The sequence below is a fragment of the Euleptes europaea genome, chromosome 17 (genome assembly GCF_029931775.1).
Source record: "Euleptes europaea isolate rEulEur1 chromosome 17, rEulEur1.hap1, whole genome shotgun sequence".
In the NCBI taxonomy this organism is placed as follows: Eukaryota; Metazoa; Chordata; class Lepidosauria; order Squamata; family Sphaerodactylidae; genus Euleptes; species Euleptes europaea.
The window spans coordinates 40,876,995-40,901,019 of NC_079328.1; the positions used below are offsets into that span (position 1 = coordinate 40,876,995).

A 24,025-nucleotide genomic window follows, 5' to 3' on the forward strand; every position below is an offset into this window, starting at 1 on the left:
CCATGAGTTGGAAGCAACTTGACAGCACTTAACATACACACACTATCTTGACCATGACCAGACTCAGAACAGCCATGTTCTTAACCATGCCAGTTCCACCTTTCCCAGAAACTGCAGCAATACTGGCTTGCACAGAAGCTGTAGTGGTGGCCATTCCCAGGTATCCCGTGGCTCCCGACATTCTCTTCACATTGTACAAATTACATCACAGTCATAGCATACAAAGGGACCCTGAGTTTTGGATTACTCTGGTTCACAGTTGTCAACGTCTACCTATTTCTGCAACCTGTCTGTGTTTCAAAGATTTCCCGCTGTTAGTATCCAGACTATCATCCGCAAGCAACTCGTAGGAGAGTTCATTTCAGATTTCCCCCAGCCTCACCAGGAGCAAACCAGCTCATAGCGACCGAAGGGTGTGTGTGTCAGCCAGAACGCATCCTATAGAATCGGGCAGAAAGTGCAGCAGGAGTAACATCCCATCATTCCTTCATGATTAATTCTGAAAGTGTTTATCGGCTTCAAAATATCGCTTCCCTGGGGTTACTGGAGTCTGCATTCTTTTTCTTAATGCGCCGACGCGCAGGAAGGTGATGTTAGTTTAACTGATATATTTATGAGGGAAGACAAATGACATGGGAATGCTGAATAATTTACTCCCTCCTTCCTGTCAGCACCACGCAGCAGGGAGATCATTTTTCCCCCTCGATCTCTTCCCGGAGCACAGCTCTGCGAGCTTTTCATTTGAAGAGCTAATTATAATTTCGTTTTCATGCGCAGACTTTCCCCATCAAGTTCAGATGATCTCTTCTCTGTGCAACTTGCTTCACTGAATTCTAGCTCCCCCGCCCAGTTTCGACGGGCAGCCTTTGTTATTTTGAAAGCTGGCGTAGCTCTATCAGCTACCTTTTTCTTCAAATATTCATTTTGTGACTGTTTGATTTCCAGGCAGTTTTTCTCCCCCTTGCTGGATCCGCTCACCTTTAAAAGCCTCCCTGTTCATTTTTTAATGATGGCTCTTAGTAACTGCAAATCAAAACCCAAATGTTCTTTTAGCCAGCAGAGCTCCACCTAAGGGGTTTCAATTTAATGACAAGCCCAAAATGGCAGCTTCTCTAATGTATATGTTTAATTGTATACCTGCACCTATATATGTGTGTGTGTGTGTACACATATGTATTCATTATAAAACACATAGCAATAAATGCAATGACAGGACATGTTTAAATTAGTGAATTTATAAAGAGGTAGCCAGGATGCCTCTTCTGTTCTGTTGCATGTATCACTCAGAAGAATGTTTGACATCTTTTTATTGAAGCTTTAATTCTTTCTTTGGTGTGACATGTGTTGAAATATACAACAGAGGCCATCAGGGTTTGGGGAGTCATTGCTTCTTTTTGTATGTTGCTGGAGAAAACAGGGTCTGCCAGCAAGCGTTCTTTGTTCCTGTTTTAAATGCTTTAGCAATTGATGCATTTTTCCTACAAGCTCAGCGTTCCTGCTTCTTCCCATTTCTGATCTTCACAACAGCCCTGCAGTGCTGATTAGGCTGAGAGAAAGTAACTGGCTTTGTGTGTGTGTGCATGTATGCGCCATCAAATCACAGCTGACTTATGACAACCCCATAGGGTTTTCAAGGCAAGAGACATTCAGAGGTGGTTTGCCTTTGCCCACCTCCGTCTGGGCTGAGAGAGTTCTGAAAGAACTGTGACTGGCCCAAGGCCACCCAGCAGGCTTCATGTGGAAGAGGTTGGAATCGAACCCAGTTCTCCAGATTAGAGTCCCGCCACTCGTAACCACTACGCCACACTGGCTGTCTTGACTGGTCTTGGGTTCTCCCTAACCTCTTTTGGATCTTCAGGCCTGCCTTGTATGGTAGATTAGGCTCAAAGACAATATCTGTCCCAAAGTCACCCCACAGGATTCAGGGCCGAATCCAGCACTCTCTTCACTGATGCTGCCCTGTCTCTCTGAGCCAGAATTTCTGGAAGAAGTCCTCATGTGAGTTTATAATTATCCTTTATACTGACCTTATACTGCAAACTAATGATTGGAAACTTTTGGAAATCCTGCTCTGCTATTTATAGCATGGGGGCTGGGGGGAGACAGCTGCTTTCAAGACTTCCGTGAAACAAATAAAGCATTAAAGCTTCCATGTAGGTCATTGTTGTTTTTGTAGCATGATAGCCCCCATAGATGCATGCAGCTGGATCCTTATGCATGTTTTCTCAATATGTCACTGTCAGTTCTCAGGTAAATAATTTTCCTATAGAGTTTGATGATAAGTGTGCACTTTCTCTAAACCCAAAGGCAAATTCAAAATCATTTGAAAAAGGGGGGGAAATTGATTTTGGGGTCTCAAGTTTGTATACAACCTTTATTTGACTTCATTCTTTGCATCCTGAGTTGCTGTTTTATAAGCCATCGGTTTTATTGTAGCCAAGAGGTTGAGGCCTGAGCGTATCAGAGATAGCTCGGGCCGCTATGTAACACATTCTTAATAGTTAATTATCAACAAAAAAGAGCTGCTGGTACCCTTTTAACTTTCTTCCGAATGCGTTTCCAATTTGTTTCCCGGGTTATCTCTCCCACCCAGGCGCATTGACGATGACAAGGGAAGAACCCACGAGCTGGAGCATTCTGCTATAAAATGTATGCGAGGGATTCTCTACTGCTACATGCGCCAGGCTGATAAGGTAAAAAAAAAAAAACATTGCCGCATGGACCACAAATGCACACTTATTTCTAAAGGATTAGGTTAATTGTCAGTATTTCAAATGTTCCGAGCAGGAATCAAATTAAAATGGGGCATTGGCTGTAAGGCCACAATGTACACTGCTGGCTAGAAAAGGTCGGCTCCCGGGCGCGTTTCAAAGCCGAGGACGAAAAAAAACACTTGACAGTGTAAATCAGCTCTAGAATTCATTTTTAAAACTTCCTCCTTTTAATTATTGTTAGAACATAAGCCTATGAGAGACAGCAGCTCCGTAGTTTCAGAGGGTAGCCATGTTGGTCTGCAGTAGAACAGTGAGATGCAAGTCCAGCAGCCCCTTAGAAAACAAGATTTTCAGGGTGTAAGCTTTCGAGGGTCAAAGTATCTGATGAAGGGAGCTTTGGCTCTCGAAAGCTTATACCCCCCCAAATCTTGTTGGTCTCTATGGTGCTGCTGAACTTAAATCTAGAAGGTCAGTATTAGCACAAATGCATTGCAAGTTTTGTATTCTCACGAGAAGCGCTGGGTGTATGTAGAAGCTGTAGAGTTAGGAAGGGTTCTGAGAGTTGGTTCGGACAATACATTAGAGCAGGGGGGTCAGACATAAGGCTCAAGGGCTGGATCTGACCCCTTGAGAGCTCTTATCCGGCTTGCTAGCCAGCCACCCCCTCCAGTCCTGATCTGGGCATGGCCTGGCCCGGACAAGTGACATTTATGTCATATCTGGCCCTCGTAACAATTGAGCTCGACACCCTTGTATTAGAGGCTGACTTGTAGGTAAAATATTGCCCATGACGTGAGCAGGGTGATACGGGAGCATGAACTGAAACATCTCACTTTCCAGTCATAGAGGGAGCAGGCCATTTCACGCAGTTCTGCAGCTCCCATGTTACGCTGCTCCTATGAATACACTCTGCACGTACACAGCATTTTTGACTACATTGGACCACACTCTCTGAAATGGATGCCCATGTATCAATCAATCTTTATTAAAACAATCATAGACCAGCACAGCTCTTTACAATTTACCACGGAAACCCTTAGTATGAATGCACGTGTAAGAATTCCCACCTTGCTACAATAGATTCTGTGGAACTTGCGCGTTGGCTTGTGTGTTTGTATTTGGATTTAGTTTCACTTCCCTCGTATATGTTCCATACCCCAAGCTTTGAAACAATCCTTTGGCGAGCGGAAAATGCTTCCCACATGTGGAAGAGTGCCCTTGGATCCAACCCCTTGAAGAGTAATGGATCACTTTGAGTGCTCTCTCTTGTAAAAGTATTATTCATATTGGTGCAGAGCCAGCATGGTGTAGCGGTTAGAGTTTCAGAACGGGATCCGGGAGACCCAGCTTCAAATCCCCGTTCTGCCATGGAAGCTAGTTCAGGTGACCTCAGGCCAGTCAGACGCACTCAGCCTAACTTGTCTCACAGGGTGGTTGTGAGGATAAAATGGAGGAGAGGAGATGGACGTAAGCTGCTTTGGGTCCCTCTCAGAGAGAAAAATGAGGTATAAAGGAAGTAAAATAACTAAAAATGTATCCCCGTTAGACCTTTTTTAAAAAATAGTATGGACCTTTTAAGACTGCATTCGATCATGTTATTTAAAGGATGATGTGCCTGACATGTCTTTTTGCTTTTCAGTTCAGTGCATAAAGAATTCAATGTGACACGGTCTCCTTTAAATAAAGTATCCGTCTCTTTTCTGTGCAGGCTCATATGACAAGGTACTCTGCCACCAGCTTTGATAGAGAGATTATTTATGAGCCTGGCGCCTCCAGAGACTCGTGTCTTCACAAACGGGGAGGCTTTCTTTTCGCTATTTTAAAGATGCACTCATTTTTTTCTTGTAATTAAGCTAGAGCTTGTTTCTGTAGGGGGTCAGCCTTGACTGTCTGTTACTATTGGACGGAAATGGAGAGAACAAGTGGGGCCCCCGCCAGGGCTTACGAGGAGGGCATGTCATTTCCCACTCCTTGACAACATTCTCAAAAATCACTAGACAGGAGTTCCCACTGTGTTTCCACGGGTTCTTCAAATTCTTGCACAAGCAGTTGTGCAAATGGGAGATCATTTGTCTTGAACAGCACCAGAAGTGGAATTTTTTTAGGTGCCATCTGAAGTTTTTAAGTTTTAATCGGGATTTTATTGTTTTTAAGTTTAGAATTTATGGTTAATTTTACTATTGATTATTATTGATGTATTTTAAATAATGTTACCCTCTCTGAGCCTGGCTTTGGTTGGGGAGGGCAGGCTATAAATCTCAAAAATAAATAAATAAAATGGCCCTTCCATGCCTGGAAGCCACCTTTTACGTGAACCGGACTCTGGTTCTGGATGTTCAGTGTTTGAAATACACATGCAATGCAGCTGGCGAGGGAATGTTGTGGCAGGAAGAGAATGCATAAAAATGATAACAAATAGGAGAGTAAACGTATTCATTAGTTGATGGTGAAGCTATTTAACAAGCCTATAATTTGTCTACCGAGGCTTGACACTGCACATCATTATCAAGAAAGATCTTTTCAAATGTTATGCTACAGCTGATGCTATTTCATTCCCCAGTACAAAGAAGTAAGTAGCTACGCTAATGGTACCAGTCATTTATAGCGTGGAAGCATAAAAAACCCCAACTCTGATCTCCGTATCAGATGGATTTGTTTTTCTTCTGACTGAGTAATCTAATATAACTAACAGTTACGCCATGTTTTATATTTTCATTTTTACTTTCTTGGCCACTGTCAATATCTTGGACACCTGAGACTAAAGGTGGTTCGAATCAGTTTTGCTTAATCATAGCTGGAATGGCGCCAGTGAGCGAGTTGGCAGCCCTGTGCTTTCTTTAATATTAGTTCTTCGGGCTTTGACCAATCGGACCCTAACTTTCTTCTGTCTTCATAAGCCCAGTTGTTGTTTTTTACGATAATCGGTGCCACGGCGGTGAGATCAGAGCAAATAAGAATAAAATAAATAAATAAATAAAAATAAACAAGGATTATTTATTGACCGGTAACAACACTCGAAGAGATGCAAGCGATAATAGGTGGGAGGGCGTGGCAAAGCCGCGAGGCCAACTGATGGCATCTTGGCCATCTTCTGGGCATGGAGTAGAGGTCACTGGGGGTGTGGGGGAGGTAGTTGTGAATTTCCTGCATTGTGCAGGGGGTTAGACTAGATGACCCTGGTGGTCTCTTCCAACTCTATGCTTCTATGACCCCAGGCAGGGCAGCGAGGCCGTATAAATACAGGGCTAGTGGACCAGAGGGAAAACCTCTCTGCTGCGGTCCACTGGCCCCGCCCACCCTGCAGCATCAGGTTGAGCCTGGTTGGACAGGCCGGAGGGGGAGAGGGCTGGGAGGAAACAGCCGGGACAGAAGGGGATCAACCACCGGAGAGCCCACACAGCCACACAAGCTTCTCTGGCCATTTCCCCAGAGCTGCACCGCCACCCAAGACCGTTAGGAGCCGCATCACCACCGCCCCTATCCCATTCTCCCATATGGGCCAGCAAACAGGGCTCCAGGTAAACCCGGACCCCTCACCTTAAAGTGAAAGTTGATTATTTGATGCATTTCCCTCAGAAGTCACTCCCACCAAACTAAATAGTTACATGCTTTCTAATAAGCGTACATCCTATTGCAGCCTCGGTTGTATACAAAACACTGGGTGCATTAAAAGATGAGGCTCACAAGAAACTTCTGGCTGCAGGAATTCATTTTGCACATGTTTGCCACATATTTTGTCACAATATCCATCAAATGTTTGATGACAGTTTGGTCACATTTTTTCCCCAACCAAGCTCTTTGTATCCTTGACGTCAGACTTTTTAAATGCCTAGAAGAAGTCATGAAATGAGTAAGGTTTTTCAGAATTCTGTTTCTGGTTGAGCTTAGGAAGTTACTCCCTAGATGTTTATGCCAATTAGGGGAAAAAAGATGCTTAATTTCTTTTCTTGTTTTATATGAATGCTGTAGTGTTTTCATTAATTCCCAGACAGCATCCCCTCTTAATCACTGAAGTTTGTCAAGCTTGTCTTTTCACTTAGTGTTTTTAAATTAGTTGTCTTATAATAGTTTCAGCCACTCAAAAGCACCATTTCTTTAAAAAAACAAGCAAACTTTTTTTATCTCTTTGTTGCTGGTATTTCCTTTCTGTAGTACTTGAAAATTTAGTGCTCTGATCCTGTGTATGTTAAGGAGAGATGCAAACGATAGAGTGTTGGATTGTTATTTTGAAGCCCATATTACTTTACTAACCAGACAATATCATGAACACGTTGAGTGGTGTGTTTGATCTGTTTTTAACATACCCAGCTCTTTCAGCCTTTCCTCATAGGACTTGGTCTCCAGACCCCTCACCATCTTTGTCGCCCTCCTCTGGACACGTTCCAGCTTGTCTACATCCTTTTTAAATTGCGGTGCCCAAAACTGAACACAGTACTGTAGATGAGGTCTAACCAGAGCAGAGTAAAGCGATACCATCACTTCACGTGATCTGGACTCTATACTTCTGTTGATGCAGCCCAAGATCGCAGTTGCCTTTTTAGCTACCGCATCACACTGCTGACTCATGTTCAGCGTTTGTTCTACTAAGACCCCAAGATCCTTTTCGTACACACTACTGCTAAGACAAGTCTCCCCCATCCTATAATTATGCATTTGGTTATTCCTACCTAACTACAGAACTTTACATTTATCTCTGTTGAAATGCATTTTATTGGTTTTAGCCCAATTCTCCAGCCTGTCAAGATCATCCTGTATCCTGGCTCTGTCTTCTACCATATTTGCTACCCCTCTCAATGTAGTAACATCTGCAAATTTAATAAATATCCCCTCTATTCCTTCATCCAAATCATTTATAAAGATATTGAACAAAATATTGAACAAGAAGAGTTGGTTTTTGTACCCCGATTTTGTTTACCTTTAAGGATTCACTAACCAGCTTACAATTTCCTTCCCTTCCTCTCCCCACAACAGAAAACTTGTGAGGTAGGTGGGGCTGAGAAAGTTCGGAGAGAACTGTGACTAGCCCAAGGTCACCCAGCTGGCTTCACATGTAGGAGTATAGGAGTGGGGAATCAAACCCGGTTCACCAGATTAGAGTCCGCCGCTCATCTGGAGGAGTGGGGAATCAAACCTGGTTCTCCAGACGAGAGTCCACCACTCTTAACCCCTACACCACACTGGCTCTCTTAAGGGTCAGTTCCACATTCTAATGTTTGGTATTATGCAATGATGTTTTTGCCTTTTACAATATTATATCTTTGATTTTTTTTTAAAATGACGGTGGACACCATTGGTCATAGCAACCTTTTCTGTTTATGGCATATGTACGAGACATGTTGACGTGTTTGTGCCAGCGAGTAAGAAAAGTTTTGTGCTAAAAGAGTGAAGATTGATGGGTCTGAATGATTATTCCTGACAAGGATGACAAAGCTTTGGTGTCAGTTCTCTCACAAAGACTGCTGCCTCTCTAAGTGGTTGCAAAATTACTAATTTTCACCGGCATGTTAAAATTAATGAGGTAAACCACTCAGATAATGGGACTCCATCAAAGGTCATACATTCTGTATGCAGCTGCTGTCTGGAGAGGGGGGAAATGAGCAGTTCTAGGTTATGTGCAGATTATTGTTTCTTATGCACAAGAGGTTTTGCCTTGGATTTTCCGCTCTCTGGATGCACATTTTCCCCATCCGAATTCTCAAAACTCTGCATGGGGGCTTATTTTTGAGTTTTGAGAATTCAGACGGGAAAAATGTGCATCTATTGAGCGGCAAATCCAAGGCAAATCCTCTCGAGCGTAAATGGCCTAAGTGTGGATTACAAGTTTCTTCGGATGTTTTTATGCCCCCTATATTCTTGTTGAGAAGAGACCAGAGCTGACTTGGAGCTGGATTCTCTCCACACGTACCCCCTCACTAGGGGGAAAGAGGAATGAACCTCCCAGAATCATTAGAGACCCGACATTCAAAGAACCCCAGCCTGTCTTGATTTGGTTGTTCATTCATCCCTACAAGTAGGGGAATTCCCTCTGTGGGAGGTCAAGATCCACTCCAGATCACTCTCCAGGGAGAGCCCCAGGGGAAAACAGTGTTTGAGCAGCCCATGAAAATGGGTATTTGAAGGAGAGATCAGTTGCCTTTTCTATGAAAGAAAACAGAAACATTAAACAAGACCATGTTTTCTGTCCCAGCAGAGGTAGCCTTTCAGTCCACCGGTGTTCTAAGCCATGCTAGATTCTTAAATCCTATCTGGAAGAAAACTTATGTTAGGAAATGGCCTACTGCATGATTTGTACTTACTGCCATTCAAAATTAGGAGACTGGGTTAGAAGAAATATGGGTCTGATATCTTCAATAGGCTATATTCCAGTATTGTTATTAATCCAACAGTTGGAGTCCATGTGACTCATGAGACTAATGAGATGGAGGCTTAGCCATTTAAAGTTTGTTTAGGATTGTGGGTAATGTCTGTCTTGTGCTTTTTCTCATTTCCTCCCCAAAGGTTCAACAGTATAAACAAGACCCGAAGCCCTCCAAATGCCTCCATTCTATTTTTGGCGCCCACACAGGCGACGAAGTCTTTTCCCATGATGAATACGGGCATCTTCAGGTACAAGACACATTTATGAAGTAACTCTCAGGGACTGGCTGCCTTGGAGCAATCTTATTTCCCCTCGCTGCTTGCTTAAAGCTTGGAGTCCTTTAAAGATGTGCCAAACTATGGAGCTTGGTAAATTGATTTTTCTGCTATAAGATTTAAACAGCAGCAAACTGCTTTGTAGGCTGACTCCATTCTGTACGTACAACAGGGAGGGAAAATCAGCACCACAGTAGAAATGTTTTCTTTGAAGATTGGCAAGCAGTTGTCAGTATGTAAACTAGGCGTTAAAAAAAAAACACCTTTCATTTATACTGTATTATAAACAAAATGTACAACTGATGAGGATTGATGCCATAGTTTATCCGAGTTTTACCCTCATATAGTATAAAAGAGCAGCCATTAATTAATGGGTGTAAGCTCTAGCCCTGCGGCAAACCCATAAACAGATTTCAGCAGACGGCAAATCCACGAAAGCAGTTTTATTGGTTAGAATCGACAGGTTTCAGAAGCCATATTCAAAAGGACACTAGTAAGGGGCAAAGGCAAGGTACACAGCATATATGGAAGAGCAAAAGGAGATAACTGGTAACCCAGGCAACCCCCCTCCCAGAGGCAGGAAGGAGTACTTGGCAATTCCCACAGTGTGGGAATCTATGAAGACTAAACACGGGGCACAGACTGGCCTTGGACAGAATAGCACAACAGCACCTGGAAGCAGCACAATCAGACTACTGCATACCATCCCCATGGCCTGCTCCTGACAATGGGAAGGGTTCCATAGATCCTATTATTGATATCTTCATTGAGTTTTTAGCTTTAGTTTTAAATGATGGCCCATGGTTCCCATAGCTTGCATTTGTATGATACTGGGGTGAGAGCAACCAGCCTTTCTGCTGATGAAGGAGGACGGGTTGGCTTTGTCCACCCAAAAAGCCAGTGCTGGGGATCGTGGGACCACCATGGACAAAAGTCATGTCCCACTGGGGCTATAGGCATGTAGATTTCTGCTTGGTTTCAGATTTCTGCAGTCCTAATCCTGCTACATTGCTTATTTGAGTATCCAGTCCCGTTGTCTGCATTGATTTACTCTGCGTAATCCACCTTGAGTCTCAGAGAGAAAGGCAGTCGATAAATAACATCAATAAATAGTAAGGAGGAGATCTGGGTGACAGTGAGTGAAAGAGCTGGTTGGATCCAGCCCATTGATTAGACCTGGAATAGTTCCTAATGTAGGAAATATCCAAATGCTTCCCTTCATGCTCAGGCATCTTGTTTATTGATCAGTGTTGCTAAAAAACAACAGCCCTACTTGTCTGCCTGTGGTTTCCCAATGCACCTCTTAAGACAGAATTGCTTTGTAGAAACAGCTAAGAACAGTTGGGGGGAAAAAAACCCTGACAGTATTTCCATGCTGTAGTCAGTATCCCATCTAATACTATAGATGCAGAGGTGCACCTGAAGGCCCGCATGTGCCCAGCAGGGTTTTTTACTCTGTTCTTTGAACAGCAGACTCGGATGCCATGTTACAAAGTGCTTTTGAAATTTCTCTCTTGTTCAAAAGTGGTCGGCAATGGGGAAAAGAGGCAGCTGTTCAAGTCTAGATGACCCTGGTGGGCTAATGACCCTGGAGGCCCCTTCCAACTCTGTGATTCTAAGTATTTACAAAGGCTTCTCGCGCACTTAGATTTGTGGTGTGATCCTGTGTTGGGAGTTCTCCAGGGAGGAGGAATCGTAATTGGAAATGATTTACTTATCACGTAGGGCAGGGATCCCTAACCTTTTTGAGCCTGTGGGCAACTTTTGAATTCTGAAACGGGCCAGTGGCCACAATCACTAAATGGCTGCCACAAGAGGCAGAACCCACCACAAAATGTCTGGGAGTGCGGTCATCCATCTATCCATCTATCTATCCATCTATCTATCCATCTATCTATCCATCTATCCGTCCATCCATACAACCCTCCATCCATCCATCTATCATAGTACCTCTTCAACATTTCAGGCAGAAGGTCTGTTTAACAGGATGACTTTAATCTGCACAGCCAGTCAGAAGCCCCTGCTGGGCAAAAGCCCTCCCCGCCCCCCCAGCATTCGGCAGGTGCCAGTTAGGGTGTTGGTGGGTGCCATGGCACCCACAGGCACCTGTTGGGGGGCCCTGACTTAATGAATGGGCATGAATGAACATAATATAATGTGGTACACTGTAAAATAGTCGTGGCGTGGTGTTTGTGTATTTCTTTGTTGATATCCGGCCGTGTACTCCCCTGGTATGATGCCATTCAGGGAAATGCTACAGTAGCTGCTGCCACCGCCTGCTGTATAAGCTGAAGGAGAAAACAACTCATTTTCCCCTCCATCAATCTAATTTAGATCATATACGTTCAAATGCCAATGAGTTGATTAAAATGAATACTTCGCTCTGCAGGGGGCTGGATGAATGTTTCATTGGGCGTGAAACGGGGACGCTTTGCCAGTTATGTAACCTGTACAAGCTGCCTTTGTGCTCTGTCACCAGAGCTGTCTCTCGCGTACAGTTGAGACACTTTCCCATAAATGCTGATAAAATTAATATCTTAATAAATCAAAAGAGTTTCCCAGGGGAGAAAAATCTGTGACTTCGTTAACCATCTGTGGTCAGAGAGAGATGTGCGTTAGTGTGAATGTGACCCAGTTTCCACTTCGGTCCAACTCTGCACCAAAATAGCCTGCGCATAAGAAAGGAAGCTTCCTTCTGCCAGCATCCGCTTCTGCACGAAAGGAGCTCCTGGCTTAGGTTTTCCACTCTGCTTAAGGGAAGTCCCCCCAATCACCCCGCACGTGGCTATAAAGGGTTCGGTTGGCAAAGTGGTGAAGCTTCCCCTGCAAGCTCGGAAGGAGTACTGAAAATCCAGGCACAGTGGAATCGGAAGCACATTTTTATTGAGGGGGAATAATACAAACAGCTGGTCTGGAGAATTAGCAAACTCAGGCAACCGCAACCATATCAAGCATATAGCGATGTGTGTGTTAAGTGCCATCAAGTCGCTTCCAACTCATGGCGACCCTATGAATGAAAGTCCTCCAAAATGTCCTATCTTTGACAGCCTTGCTCAGATCTTGCAAATTGAAGGCTGTGGCTTCCTTTATTGCGATAATATGGCAATAATAATATGCTAGAATGCCTACGTTAGGAGCTAAATATTCCCCCCAAAACCGTACTTACACACTGTGAAATATGTTCTAGTCGAGCAGGGGAGGCACAAGACCAAAGTACTTTCTGCTGCTGTAAGTAGGTTCCTACTACGTAATTTTTGCCTTGTGGGCAGCTCTTTCCTGAGGGGAAGGGCTGTGCCAGCGACTGGAGGCAGCCCAGCCACGCTGCCTCCAAAGGAGGTTTCGCCTCCCTCCCACTGAGGCCAAAACCTTCCCCTTCCCTGAAAAACCTGTGCAACGGGTCCATAGGGTTGCACAGGGATATGCCTCCTAAAAAGGGGGCGTATCTCGGGAAAAGGGAAAGGGGCGTTCCTGGGCTGAAAGGCCTTAGGAGGCAGCCTGGCCCTGCGCGGGAACGCCCCCAGGAGGACGGCATCCCTGAGCAGCGCTGCCATGGCAGTGCCGGGAGAATGGTGTCCGTGCTACCTGGGCAGCATAAGTGGCACGGGCACTGGCGCAGGGGGCCCAACGCTGGCACAGCCCCTTCCTGGCTTCCTAAGGACTTTCGTCCTTTAGGCTCAGGAATGGGCTGTGAATGTTGTCATGTCAAGACTTATGCTTTGCTTCATCGTTTCTGATCTCTGGTTGGCTCCAAAGTTCTGACAATCAAATCATATTGCACTGTCCATTTGATGTCCCATCCTGTTGATTGTGTTGACATATTCAGTGTAATCTGTCTTGAGTCCCAGCAAGAAAGGTGGACTATAAATAACGTAAATTTTAAAAAAATTAAAGTGCGAGAACAAGAGAGTAAAACAGAGCTAAATATAGCTGGCTATCTGTGGAGGTTTCAGGCAGAGATTCGGTCCCCACAGCAGGGGTCCAAGCATTCAGGCAGCCAACCAGTGGTTCTCAGTGGCCGTGGAGCCACACATGGATCTCTGACATGTCACTTGTGGCTCTTCTGAGCAGCACTCTATAATGTGTTCCCCTGTGTTTCAGGAAAGTGGGAAAGCCCCTTGCCCAGTAGGGATTGTGGTCAGCAGTTGATTCCCACTTTGAAACAGCTGCCACCCTAGGAACAGGAAAACTGTGAGGCTCCCTGAGATGCAGGCCTCACTCTAGGGATGGAAATAAATGTGGCTCGTTTGGTGGATGGTGACTGCCAATGTCGTTCTCCCCTACCCGCAGAGGGAGTACCTATGAACTGAATGATAATCCAGAGGGAAAAGCAGTGCCAAAGTATATGGCATGTGCCTGAATGGGTACCCCCTACCGTATAGTTTTCTGGGTATCATTCTCAAGGTGCTGGAGACTGGGTAGCTGAATCTGTCTGATTTTTTGAGACAGGGGTGTCAAACATACGGCCCGCAGGCTGGATCAGGCCTCTTGAGACCTCTTACCTGGCCCGCAAGCCAGCCATGCTCCCAGTCCCTATCTGGGCTGGCGAGGCATGGTCCAGCGCAGCCAAGTGACATTTATATCATATCCTGCCCTCGTAACAAATGAGTTGACACCCCTGTTTTAAGATCTGTTTCAGATGCCCTTTTTCCTGAAATTGAAATCATGTCAGTTCAAGTTCCAAAGAGTTGATTAAAGTGAATAGTTCCCTTTGTGCTGTTCTGTTCTTGGCTTTTTTTTTTTTTTTTTTAGTTTCACTTGTGAGCAGTTTTTGGAGTATATGGAAAAGGAAGAAATAAATATTTAGGCCACATAGATATTGTTGCTTGCAACTGTGATTAAATCTTTTTTATAAAAAAATATAGATGCTGTGTGGAGCTGTTGTAAGCAGCACAACTTAGAATCATAGAATCATAGAGTTGGAAGGGACCACCAGGGTCATCCAGTCCAACCCCCTGCACAATGCAGGAAATTCACAACTACCTCCCCCGCCTCCACACCCCCAGTGACCCCTACTCCATGCCCAGAAAATGGCCAAGATGCCCTCCCTCTCATGAACTGCCTACGGTAATAGAATCAGCATTGCTGACAGATGGCCATCTAGCCTCTGCTTAAAAACCTCCAGGGAAGGAGAGCTCACCACCTCCTGCTACTATTATACGAAGTATAATACAAAGTAGCTGGCCCCTAATGCAGATACTGCACAGAGAGGAGAGAGTTCATTAAAAAGCAACCTAGAACCTTTTAGCCAGGTTGAAGCCTATTGACTTTGTGGACAAGGGCACACAATCAATTCTTTATCTGCTTTGACTGTTCTCACTCCCTCTGTCGGTTTCTCTGTAATCACTTATGTTCTTGACAAGTTGGCCATGAGGGTTCTTATTAAAGAGGAAGATGCAAAAACCACCTGCAGACATGAGAGGCGATTTTTACTTGGAGGGATATTTGTTTTACCAACAGCTCATTTTCTGCTCTCTTTTTCTCTCCTCCCGGCTTCAGATAAATGCTGTGTCGTTGTTCCTCCTCTACCTGGTTGAAATGATATCATCTGGCCTGCAGATTATCTACAACACAGATGAGGTACGCATAAACCAATTCCCTACACCCGTAAAACACGCTGAAGTGTTCGTGCAGGCTACATAAATTAAACAAAACAATAGCAGACTGTTTCCTCAAGCTGAAGAATCCTTCCAGGATGCATAATTTAAATGAAACGGGAGCAAACAATTTTCTTCTTACAGCGTGAGGTATAGCAAGAAACCATTTTCTTTCTTTTTCCATTGACGTAATTCATATCAAGGAATGCTGGGTCATAAAACATTATAGCTTCCAAACAGTGTATTTATGCTGGTCTCATATAAGCATTCATAAATTCCCAATGATTGTGATGAATCTGATTTTGTCATCTCGTTTGCCTTAATCAGAAGCTAAAAGTAATATAATCCAGCGGATAATATTTGAGTGAGTTTTGAAAAATCAAAAAACTATCTTGCCCCAGTCCTTACGTATGCTCCGGTACATTCATAGAGCTCTTTGACCTTCAGTGGCTTTCTCTGCAGACGCCCAGTGCAATCCTAAGAATACTTTCCTGGGAGTAAGCCCCATTGAATAGGCCTATTTAGGACAACATTGTGTGGTTTTAATGATAGCTTCCATGGCACTTTATTGTTAAAAAGATTTTCTTGAAGCTGCACATCTGCTGTGCCCCATTATAGTGAATGGGAGGGGGAGCTTCATGCGTGTTCTGGAACCTTCGCACTTAGGATAGATTGCTATATTGGAGTGCATTTTTTAAACATTCCACTACGCAGCTCTACACTGTGCTTGGCAATGTAAACCCTGTGGTAAACCAGACTTCAAAACAGAAGGAAGAATCTATTAGTCCAGTCAAAATCCGATAGAGCACATTTCCCAGAAGTCAACATATGTTACCAAAGTCTTCCTAATTGTCCTGGACGTTGCCTTTGGTTTGTTTGGGTCCAGCTCTCATTTGCATCCACAGGCCAACTTTTTGAACGGGTTTAACGCATACGTCAACAAATGCATTAGTCTTTATGAACCACATACGTGATTTACTTAAAGTACAGTCTGAGGACTGTACCTAGATATTTTAAAAAACAATTTCCGATTTCCAGGGTCATATTTTAAAGCAAATAAGACAGGGAGCCAGGATTTTTCATAGCAACGAAACACTTGGTTGCAGTTTCAGAATGTTCCAGCAGTAGAGGCTGAATTTATCCTCTGGATTCATTGGCTAGTCTCTTGAGGGCTCTGTTTGAAGGGAGAAACCCTGGTTAAAATCCCTGCTAAACCTTGAAGCTCCATGAATGGCCTGAGGCGAGTCATTATCTCTCAGGTTAAATTTACTCCTGTGGTTGGTGAAAGGACAACATGAAATAATCCACCGAAGCTGCTCTGAGCTCTAGGAAGGGAGGGGTGGATCCTTTCCCCCAAATCTCATGGCACTGTGTCGAAACAGGCTGTGTAGTGGGACTTCCAAGCTGTCACTGAAATATGATTCCCCCCCCCTTTCATCCCATTTTTCATGAATAACCTTGCACTTGCTCACTAATCTCACATAGTCTGAACTCATTGATAAATCAAAACACCCCTGTACCCCTTTTAAGAAGAAGAAAAGAGTAGTTGGTTTTTATACCCCACTTTTCTCTACTGAAAGGAGTCTCAGAGTGGCTTACAATCATTTTCCCTTCTCCTCCCCACAAGAGACACCTTGTGAGGTAGGTGGGGCTGAGAGAGTTCTGAGAGAACTGTGACTGGCCCAAGGTCACCCAGCAGGCTTCGAGGAGTGGGGCAAACGAACCCTGTTCTCCAGATTAGTCTGCCGCTCTTAACCCCAACACCACGCTGGCTCACCATAAAAGCCCTAATCGGAAATATAGTTTGTCTTCAGAGGAATGACCTCTAATGAGTTAAATTTATGCTGTCTTCTAGAAAATTGCTTTGTTGTATGTAATGGGGTTGTTGGTATTATTATATTTGCCCAAAAGATTATCTTGTCCAATGGCTTCACACATAAGGTGTTTCTTCATCCTCTTTCTTTTCCTCCTCTTCTTCCTCTTCCTCTCTCTCTTCTTCCTCTTCTTCTTCCCTTTTCCTTTAACTTGTATGCAAATAAGATGACCCCCTTTTTTTCTTAATGGCACCCTTGGGAAAAATCCCTAGTCTTCCTTTCAGGTAAACAGACATGTATTAATGCACTTAATATTGCATGAAGAATGCTACACATTTAAACTGCAAATAAAATATGTAAGATCCTTTCAGCGGCTTACTATCTATGCGTTTGCTTAGACAAGAGCCGCAATCCAGATCATGGGGCCCACAGAGCTCCGGAGACCTTACTTCTCAGTAAACACACCTTGGACTGCAGGGTTAGAAACATTCTTCTTCAAATAGTCATCTTTTAGATTTAAGGGGGTAGGAATTCAGAAAATTCCTCTCGTGTAAACATAAATCATGCTCAGATATAAAGCTGTTGTCATATCGGCTACCCTATTGCACAAAAAGAGGCAAAATCTATTGCCAAGAAAAGCTGCGGATGTTTACTCCCTTATGTCCTATTTCAGCCCAGAACTGTTGCCGAGACGGTGTGTGTCAGTTTGAGTTTAATCCAAAGCTGTCCAAAGCTAATGGTTCCCTGACACAAAATAACTAAGCACCCTAGTGCCCAAGCACATAGATCAATTTTCTTGCTGTCGTATGGGCCAGCTGAGTATTCCGTACGATTACGAGAATTGGGGAATGGCCGTCACTTCTGATCCAAATAGCTAATGATCTCAGGTGCGGGCAAAGGTTGGCTCAGCCTGCAGCTGCTCCTCAGGCCTTGGGATATCAAAAAATCTTCTGCAAGTCCTGTAAGATGCTGCACTTTGTACACTTCTGTATCCAATCTCATATGCACACCTGATACATCTTGGAGCCGTGGAGACTGATCTGGAAAACCGGGTTTGATTTCCCAACTTCTACCACATGAGCGGCGGAGGCTAATCTGGTGAACTAGATTTGTTTCCCCACTCCTACACACAAAGCCATCTGGGTGACCTTGGGCTAGTCACAGCTCTCTCAGCCCCACCTACCTCACAGGGTGTCTGTTGTGGGGAAGGGAAGGCGATTGTAAGCCGGTTTGATTCTGCCTTAAGTGGTAGAGAAAGTCGGCATATAAAAATCAACTCTTCTTCTTCTTCTTCTTCTTCTTCTTCTTCTTCTTCTTCTCTGTCATCCATTACGAGTGGTTCATTTGCCCATAGGGGGCTTGAGATACCCGGGGAAGCAGTTGCCTTGTAGGGTCGTATCCTGGGTTGTTTCAAGTTCTTGGTCAAGGGAATTCATACATGATGCTCTCAGCTCTAGTATGAGCCGGATACTACTTCTGCTCATTCTGCAAAGTGGATCCTACACGGTCAGTGCTTGGCCTGCTACTTAGCTGTGTGCAGCATTCATATGTACAGGGAATCCAAGCATCAGCTGTTGAATCTGCAACTGTGGGCCAGTTTGCTCCACCCGAAACTTAGCCTGGGTACTGATCATCCCAGGTGTGCAACAGCCTTCCATGTTAAGGAAGCTGGGATCTGGCATTTCCATCCTACGAATGAAATCAATTTTTAGCCTATGACAAGAATTGTATATTTTCTATGGGCCACACTAAATGAGTCACCGAGAGACTATCAATGGCAATGCAATCCTATGCAGTTAACCCTGTTTTAAGCTCTTTGGAATCAATGAGCTTTAAGTGCAGCAAATCTGCATACGATTGCACTGTAACTTTCAAAGCGTTCCCCCCCCCATAGTAAACAGCAGTTATGATCCTGATTCATTATGCATGCATTTTCTGACCTTCAGAGGTCGCCGCGCTCTCCCTGTGCGTTTTGATGCGTTTTCCAGATGCTGGCTAAACAGCATCCAGAAAACACGTGAAAAAAGGGGGAAGAGAGGCGACCCCTGAAGGTCGGAAAATGCATGCATAATCAAGACAAAGCCCCAAAGTAGTTGGGGTGTATGTGTGACCGCAAGGGAAACAGCCGTGCATAAAAGGCCGAAAATATTTCTAGCAACTAAACAGTACATGGTTAATGTTCAGGGTGGTTCATATATATTTTCCCTTTAATTATTACAGTTTCTTAATGTTTTCAACAACCCTCTAAGTGTTCTTACCCCAATTTGTTTATGGGAGGCTGAGAGATGGCCCAGATGGTGTTGTAGATTTTCCATTTGCTGCTAACTAAGAACGGATTTGGGGCATTATTTGAATAGGTGGATGAGTCTCTCTTGATTCTCGGAGACTTTTCTGGACCTTTTATAAAAAAAAACATCCTTTCATTTCACATTTTGACAGTTCATTTGTGGAGGATGCTATGCCTTTTGACCGCAGTGAAGCAATTTGGTATTTAGCCTTTTTTCCCCTTGGAGGTAAATGATTTGACTCTGGTAATAGAAGAAAATGCTGAGCAAGTGTAAATGGTTGGGTAAATTTAATGGGGTTTGTCCTCCTATGTAGAACAGCAATATTAGTTACATTCTTACAAAGAGCAAAAAAATAAAAATAAAACAAAGCTCCCCCCTTATTTCCAGTTTCCTGTTCAGGTAACAAATCCGTACAACACCCCTATACCTTGTAAGGTGCCCACAATGTTGTTCTGCATGTGCATGTCATTTCAAAATTCTACATGTAAAATTGCAATTTGTGTAATTGTTAAAAATAAATAAATCAGGAGACAACATATAAAGAAGCAATATTGTAAAGACACTAATATGTTGAGATCGATATATACCAATAATTAGCGGGGTTAAATTAGAATTACTTACCGTAGATATAGCTAGAATTTGTTCAGACCTATAAGTTACAGATAGTACTTAGATTTGGATTTTTTATTATGTTTTGTAATTCAATAAAATAATAGATGGGGCCAAGATAAGATAGCTTTTGTTAGTGTTTAAGGGCATGGACCAAGAATGTAATGTATTTCCCCCCATATATTTACCCTTTCCCCTTTCGTTTCTGTACCTCTTAAAAAAGCAAATTAAAAAAAAAGGAGACAACATTTATTAGCAATGAATTGATTCGAAAGCTTGGGAGTTGGCTCCAGTGATATCTTTTCTTGAGTGGAAGAGCTTCTTTCACAAGTGGAAGAGATACCTTTTACTGTCCCATGTATTGGATTCAAGCTTGTGCTTCAGATTGTTTGTAGAGTGAATGCCCTGGACATTAAGGGGGAAAAAAAGGTTCAGCATGATTGTTAACCCCAGGGGAAGGCCTTGCCCTCAGTGCCCTGTTTGTTGGTCCTCCAGGGCAGCTGTTTAACTGCTGTTTAAGGTTGCTGGACTAGAGGGACTACTGGTCTGATCCATAGGGTTGCCAACCTCCAAGTGGCACCTGAAGATCTCCCACCATTACAGTTGATCTCCAGTTGACCAAGATCAGTTCCCCTGGAGGAAATGGCTGCTTTGGAGGGTGGATTCTATGGCATTATACCCTGATGAAGTCCCTCCCCTCCTCAAACTCCTCCACCACTAAAATCTCCAGGTATTTCCTAGCCACAGCTAGCAACCCTGTCCACCAGGGTCCTTCTTATGTAAATATCCACCATCTTTAAAATGTTGACCCAGGGCAGGAACTGCAGTGGCTGATCTAGAATGTTAATAAAAATTCATCCCTATGGCATGATAAAAGTTAGTGAATGGCTACGTTCACTTGAAAATTAGGGTGGCAAGCAGCAAACCTAAGGTGACTTTGGAATTCCCTTCCAAAACTTTATATGTTTATGCCATTTTCATATTTTCCATTTAAACGGCCAGGTTTCCGTTTTCTTCTCCCGCATGCTTCCCACCTCATGCCACGGTGCCAGGTTTGGCATGGTTTCCCTTCATTTCAATTTATGAAGAGGGCCGTAAAACCCATGACTACAGATGCACAGATGGCAGTCGTAGCTGGCAGCTAGGTATCTTCTGCTGTAGGCTGGTCCCCTTGGCTAGGAATAAATCATTCGCAAAGCATAATTGCCTGTAGGCCCTGGAAACAGCCAGTAATACCTTTCAAACACAAAACAGTTGTTACAACTAATCAAAAGCTAGGCAAAATGACAATGCAGCTGTGACTGGGTGGCTGGTCAACATTAGAAAAGAGGGGGTGGGGAGGAAGAGGGCAAGAAGCCCATCTACACATGGAAATATAGTGTTGCTGTAGCTGTTTTGGACTTCCCTGGCTTTTTCTTGATATTAATCTCACCAGGTAGGGTTGCCAGCTATGAATTGGGAAATACCTGGAGATTTTGGGGGTGGAGCCTGGGGAGGGAATGGCTTGGGGAGGGACTTCAGTGGGGAAGAGTGCCATAGAGCCCACCTTCCAAAGTGGCCATTTTCCCCAGGTGAACTGATCTCTATCACCTGGAGATCAGTTGTAATCCTAGGAGATCTCCAGCCACCACCTGGAGGCTGGCAACCCTAACACCTGGGGAGGTGTTGTGGGGGGGGGAGATTGGCATAGGCATACCTAATGACAGTTGCCAATCAGAGCAGCGCAGAGGGAGTGTGGCCCAAGATTGGGAAGATGAAACAAGGGCTGGTTTGGAGAAGAGAGGACCATCCAGAATAGTGAATGGAGTAGGGTATGGGCAAGCATCGCCCTCACCTGGATGGCCCAGGCGAGCCTGATCTCGTCAGATCTCAGAAGCTAAGCAGGGTCAGCCCTGGTTAGTATTTGGATGGAGGACCACCAAGGAATACCAGGGTTGCAGTGCAGAGGAAGGCACTGGCAAACCACCTCTGTTAGTCTCTTGCCACGAAAACCCCCAAAAAGGGGTCGCCATAGGTCGGCTGCGACTTGACGGCACTTTACCCACACACACATGGGCAAACACCACCTGAATGCGTATTCAAACCCTGGTGTAAAGAATTAAAATATGTCTTCTTAAAGTTTCATCGTACATGCCTTGATTTATGCACAGGAGAATACAAACTTGAGTTAGATGACATGAGTATTTAGAAACAGGGCGGTAGCTTTAAATATGGATGAAATATCGGTATATTTCAACCTTTCTCTATTTCTCTATCCACATCCCCTTTTCTCTCTCTCTCTCCCCCCCCCTTTAGGTATCCTTCATTCAAAACCTCGTATTTTGCGTGGAAAGAGCATACCGGGTCCCAGATTTTGGTGTGTGGGAAAGAGGAAGCAAGTATAACAATGGCAGCACCGAACTGCATTCAAGGTAGTTTGGGGCAACGTTGGTTTTGGGTCCCCCCCTTTATAGAGGGAAGGGTGTGTATACGAACTTTTTAAAGAGTAGGTCAAAACAGTTTCTGCAGCATAATATTTTTAAGCTACTTTGGGCTGGGGAGGGACACTTACGTTGGAGCCATTTAAAGCAGGGGTGGGGAACCTTTTTCCTTCCAAGGGCCATTTGCTTATTTATAACATCATTCAGGGGCCATAACCAGGTGTAGATCTCCCAGCGTGGGGAGGGAGGCCAGGGTTGCCAGGTCTCCAGCCACCACCTGGAGGTTGGCAACCACAGGGGAGGCCACACAGAGAAGGCCTGGAGGGCACCCCCGCTCCCCCCTCCCTCCCCCCTCCCAGGCAGGAGGGCAGCCAGCGGTGGGCCCCAAGCAGCCTGCAACCGATCCTCAGGGAAGGAAGGAAAACAGAGAAATGGAGGGGGAGAAAAGGACAGAAGGAGACAGACAAAGAAAGAGGGAGAGAGGGGGAGAAAGGAGAAAGAGTGACAGAAAAAGAGGAAGAGAGAAAAGTCTTCCCCCTACACACACACACACCTGCACACGCCGGCCTCACGCAACCGGGCCCCAGCCTCCACGCCCTCCCACCCTCCACCCCGAGTCCACAAAAGGCCCTCCAAGCCCGATCAGCTCCCGCGCGCATGTTCCGCCACTGGGAGCCACCAACCTCTCCCCCCCGCCCCACCGCTTGACAGGTGGCGAGAGGGGCTTCCAGAGTGCTGTGGCGTTCCTGCATGCCGCGACTGTAGGGGGCAGCCTTGGGGGAAGCGCTCCTCCCTCCTCTCACCGACCAACAGTCGACGAGAGGAGGTCCAAAGGGCACTGTGGCCCCAGGGACACCCTTGGGGAGGGCCGCGCTGTGCTGCACCTCTGTGGCTGGGCCCTGGAGCTCCCGAGGGCCACTGAAAATGTCCTCGGGAGCCGTATACGGCCCCCGGGCCGAACGTTCCCCATCCCTGATTTAAAGCCAACAAGTTAGAAGCTTGTTAGGAACCACAGGAGAGGGTAGATAGTTACAAATCTCTGCCCTCAAAAAATAACCCTTCCCCACTTTAGCCTTGTTAAGCTCTCAAGGGCTTGACTGGTTAATTCCACCACCTGTTTCCTTGAACTGACATTCAACTGCTGTCAGTTTTTCTCTGGAGCATTTAAGTCCTTCTCCAGTCCCTTCTACCACGTTGGGAAGTATACAAAATTATATTATCCTGCACACCTAGGGAATGTCCTAGATATGTAGAGACCCCCAGTCGGTGGGGCCCCTGGTCAGGCTGCTTTCATCGTCCATGTGGACAGCCAGCTATGGAGAATGTACTGACAGCAGTAGCATTAAAGGACATTATATAGGGGAGGGGCTGTGGCTCAGTGGTAGAACATCTGCTTGGCATGCAGAAGGTCCCAGGTTCAATCCCCGGCATCTCCAGTTAAAAGGGATTAGGCAGGTAGGTGATGTGAAAGACCTCTGCCTGAGACCCTGGAGAGCCACTGCCAGTCTGAGTAGACAATACTGACTTTGATGGACCAAGGGTCTGATTCGGTATAAGGCAGCTTCATGTGTTCATGATCCCATCTCCATTTGTATAGCATGCTCGTTTCCACTACTTCCGATTTGAATGCAATAATTTTGTGTTTTCTTGGGGTGGGATAGGGGGTGCATTATGTAAAGGGTTTCTTCTGCCTTGTTAATGCCCACCTCTGAAATGATCAGTTACTCCTTCTCCCCGACCATGCCAAAGAGAGCCTCCTGAAGCCGCTTCGCTTCTCATCCAGTGATCATTTTAAGTAACAAGTGCCTGACCCCCCGTAGTTTTTAAATGTAACCCTGAAGATCAGCCTGTACTCTTCAATTCCAGGCGTGTTCAAAGAGGTGTACCTTATGGTTCATGTAGCCGAATCATTACAGACTCCTAGGTAATATAAAACTTCCATGGTCCATCTGC

General features: G+C 44.9%; 1 protein-coding gene across 2 annotated transcripts in view; it reads left to right on the top strand.

Moving 5' to 3' along the window:
- Positions 1–24,025, top strand: part of PHKB (phosphorylase kinase regulatory subunit beta) — a 152,886-nt gene that overhangs the window by 28,240 nt on the left and 100,621 nt on the right. For both annotated transcript variants that reach the window (XM_056862527.1, XM_056862526.1), the window contains exons 4-7: positions 2,594–2,693; positions 9,213–9,320; positions 14,844–14,924; positions 21,948–22,063. In XM_056862527.1, coding sequence (XP_056718505.1) covers positions 2,594–2,693; positions 9,213–9,320; positions 14,844–14,924; positions 21,948–22,063 — 405 coding nt within the window. The remainder of the gene's footprint in view (positions 1–2,593; positions 2,694–9,212; positions 9,321–14,843; positions 14,925–21,947; positions 22,064–24,025) is intronic.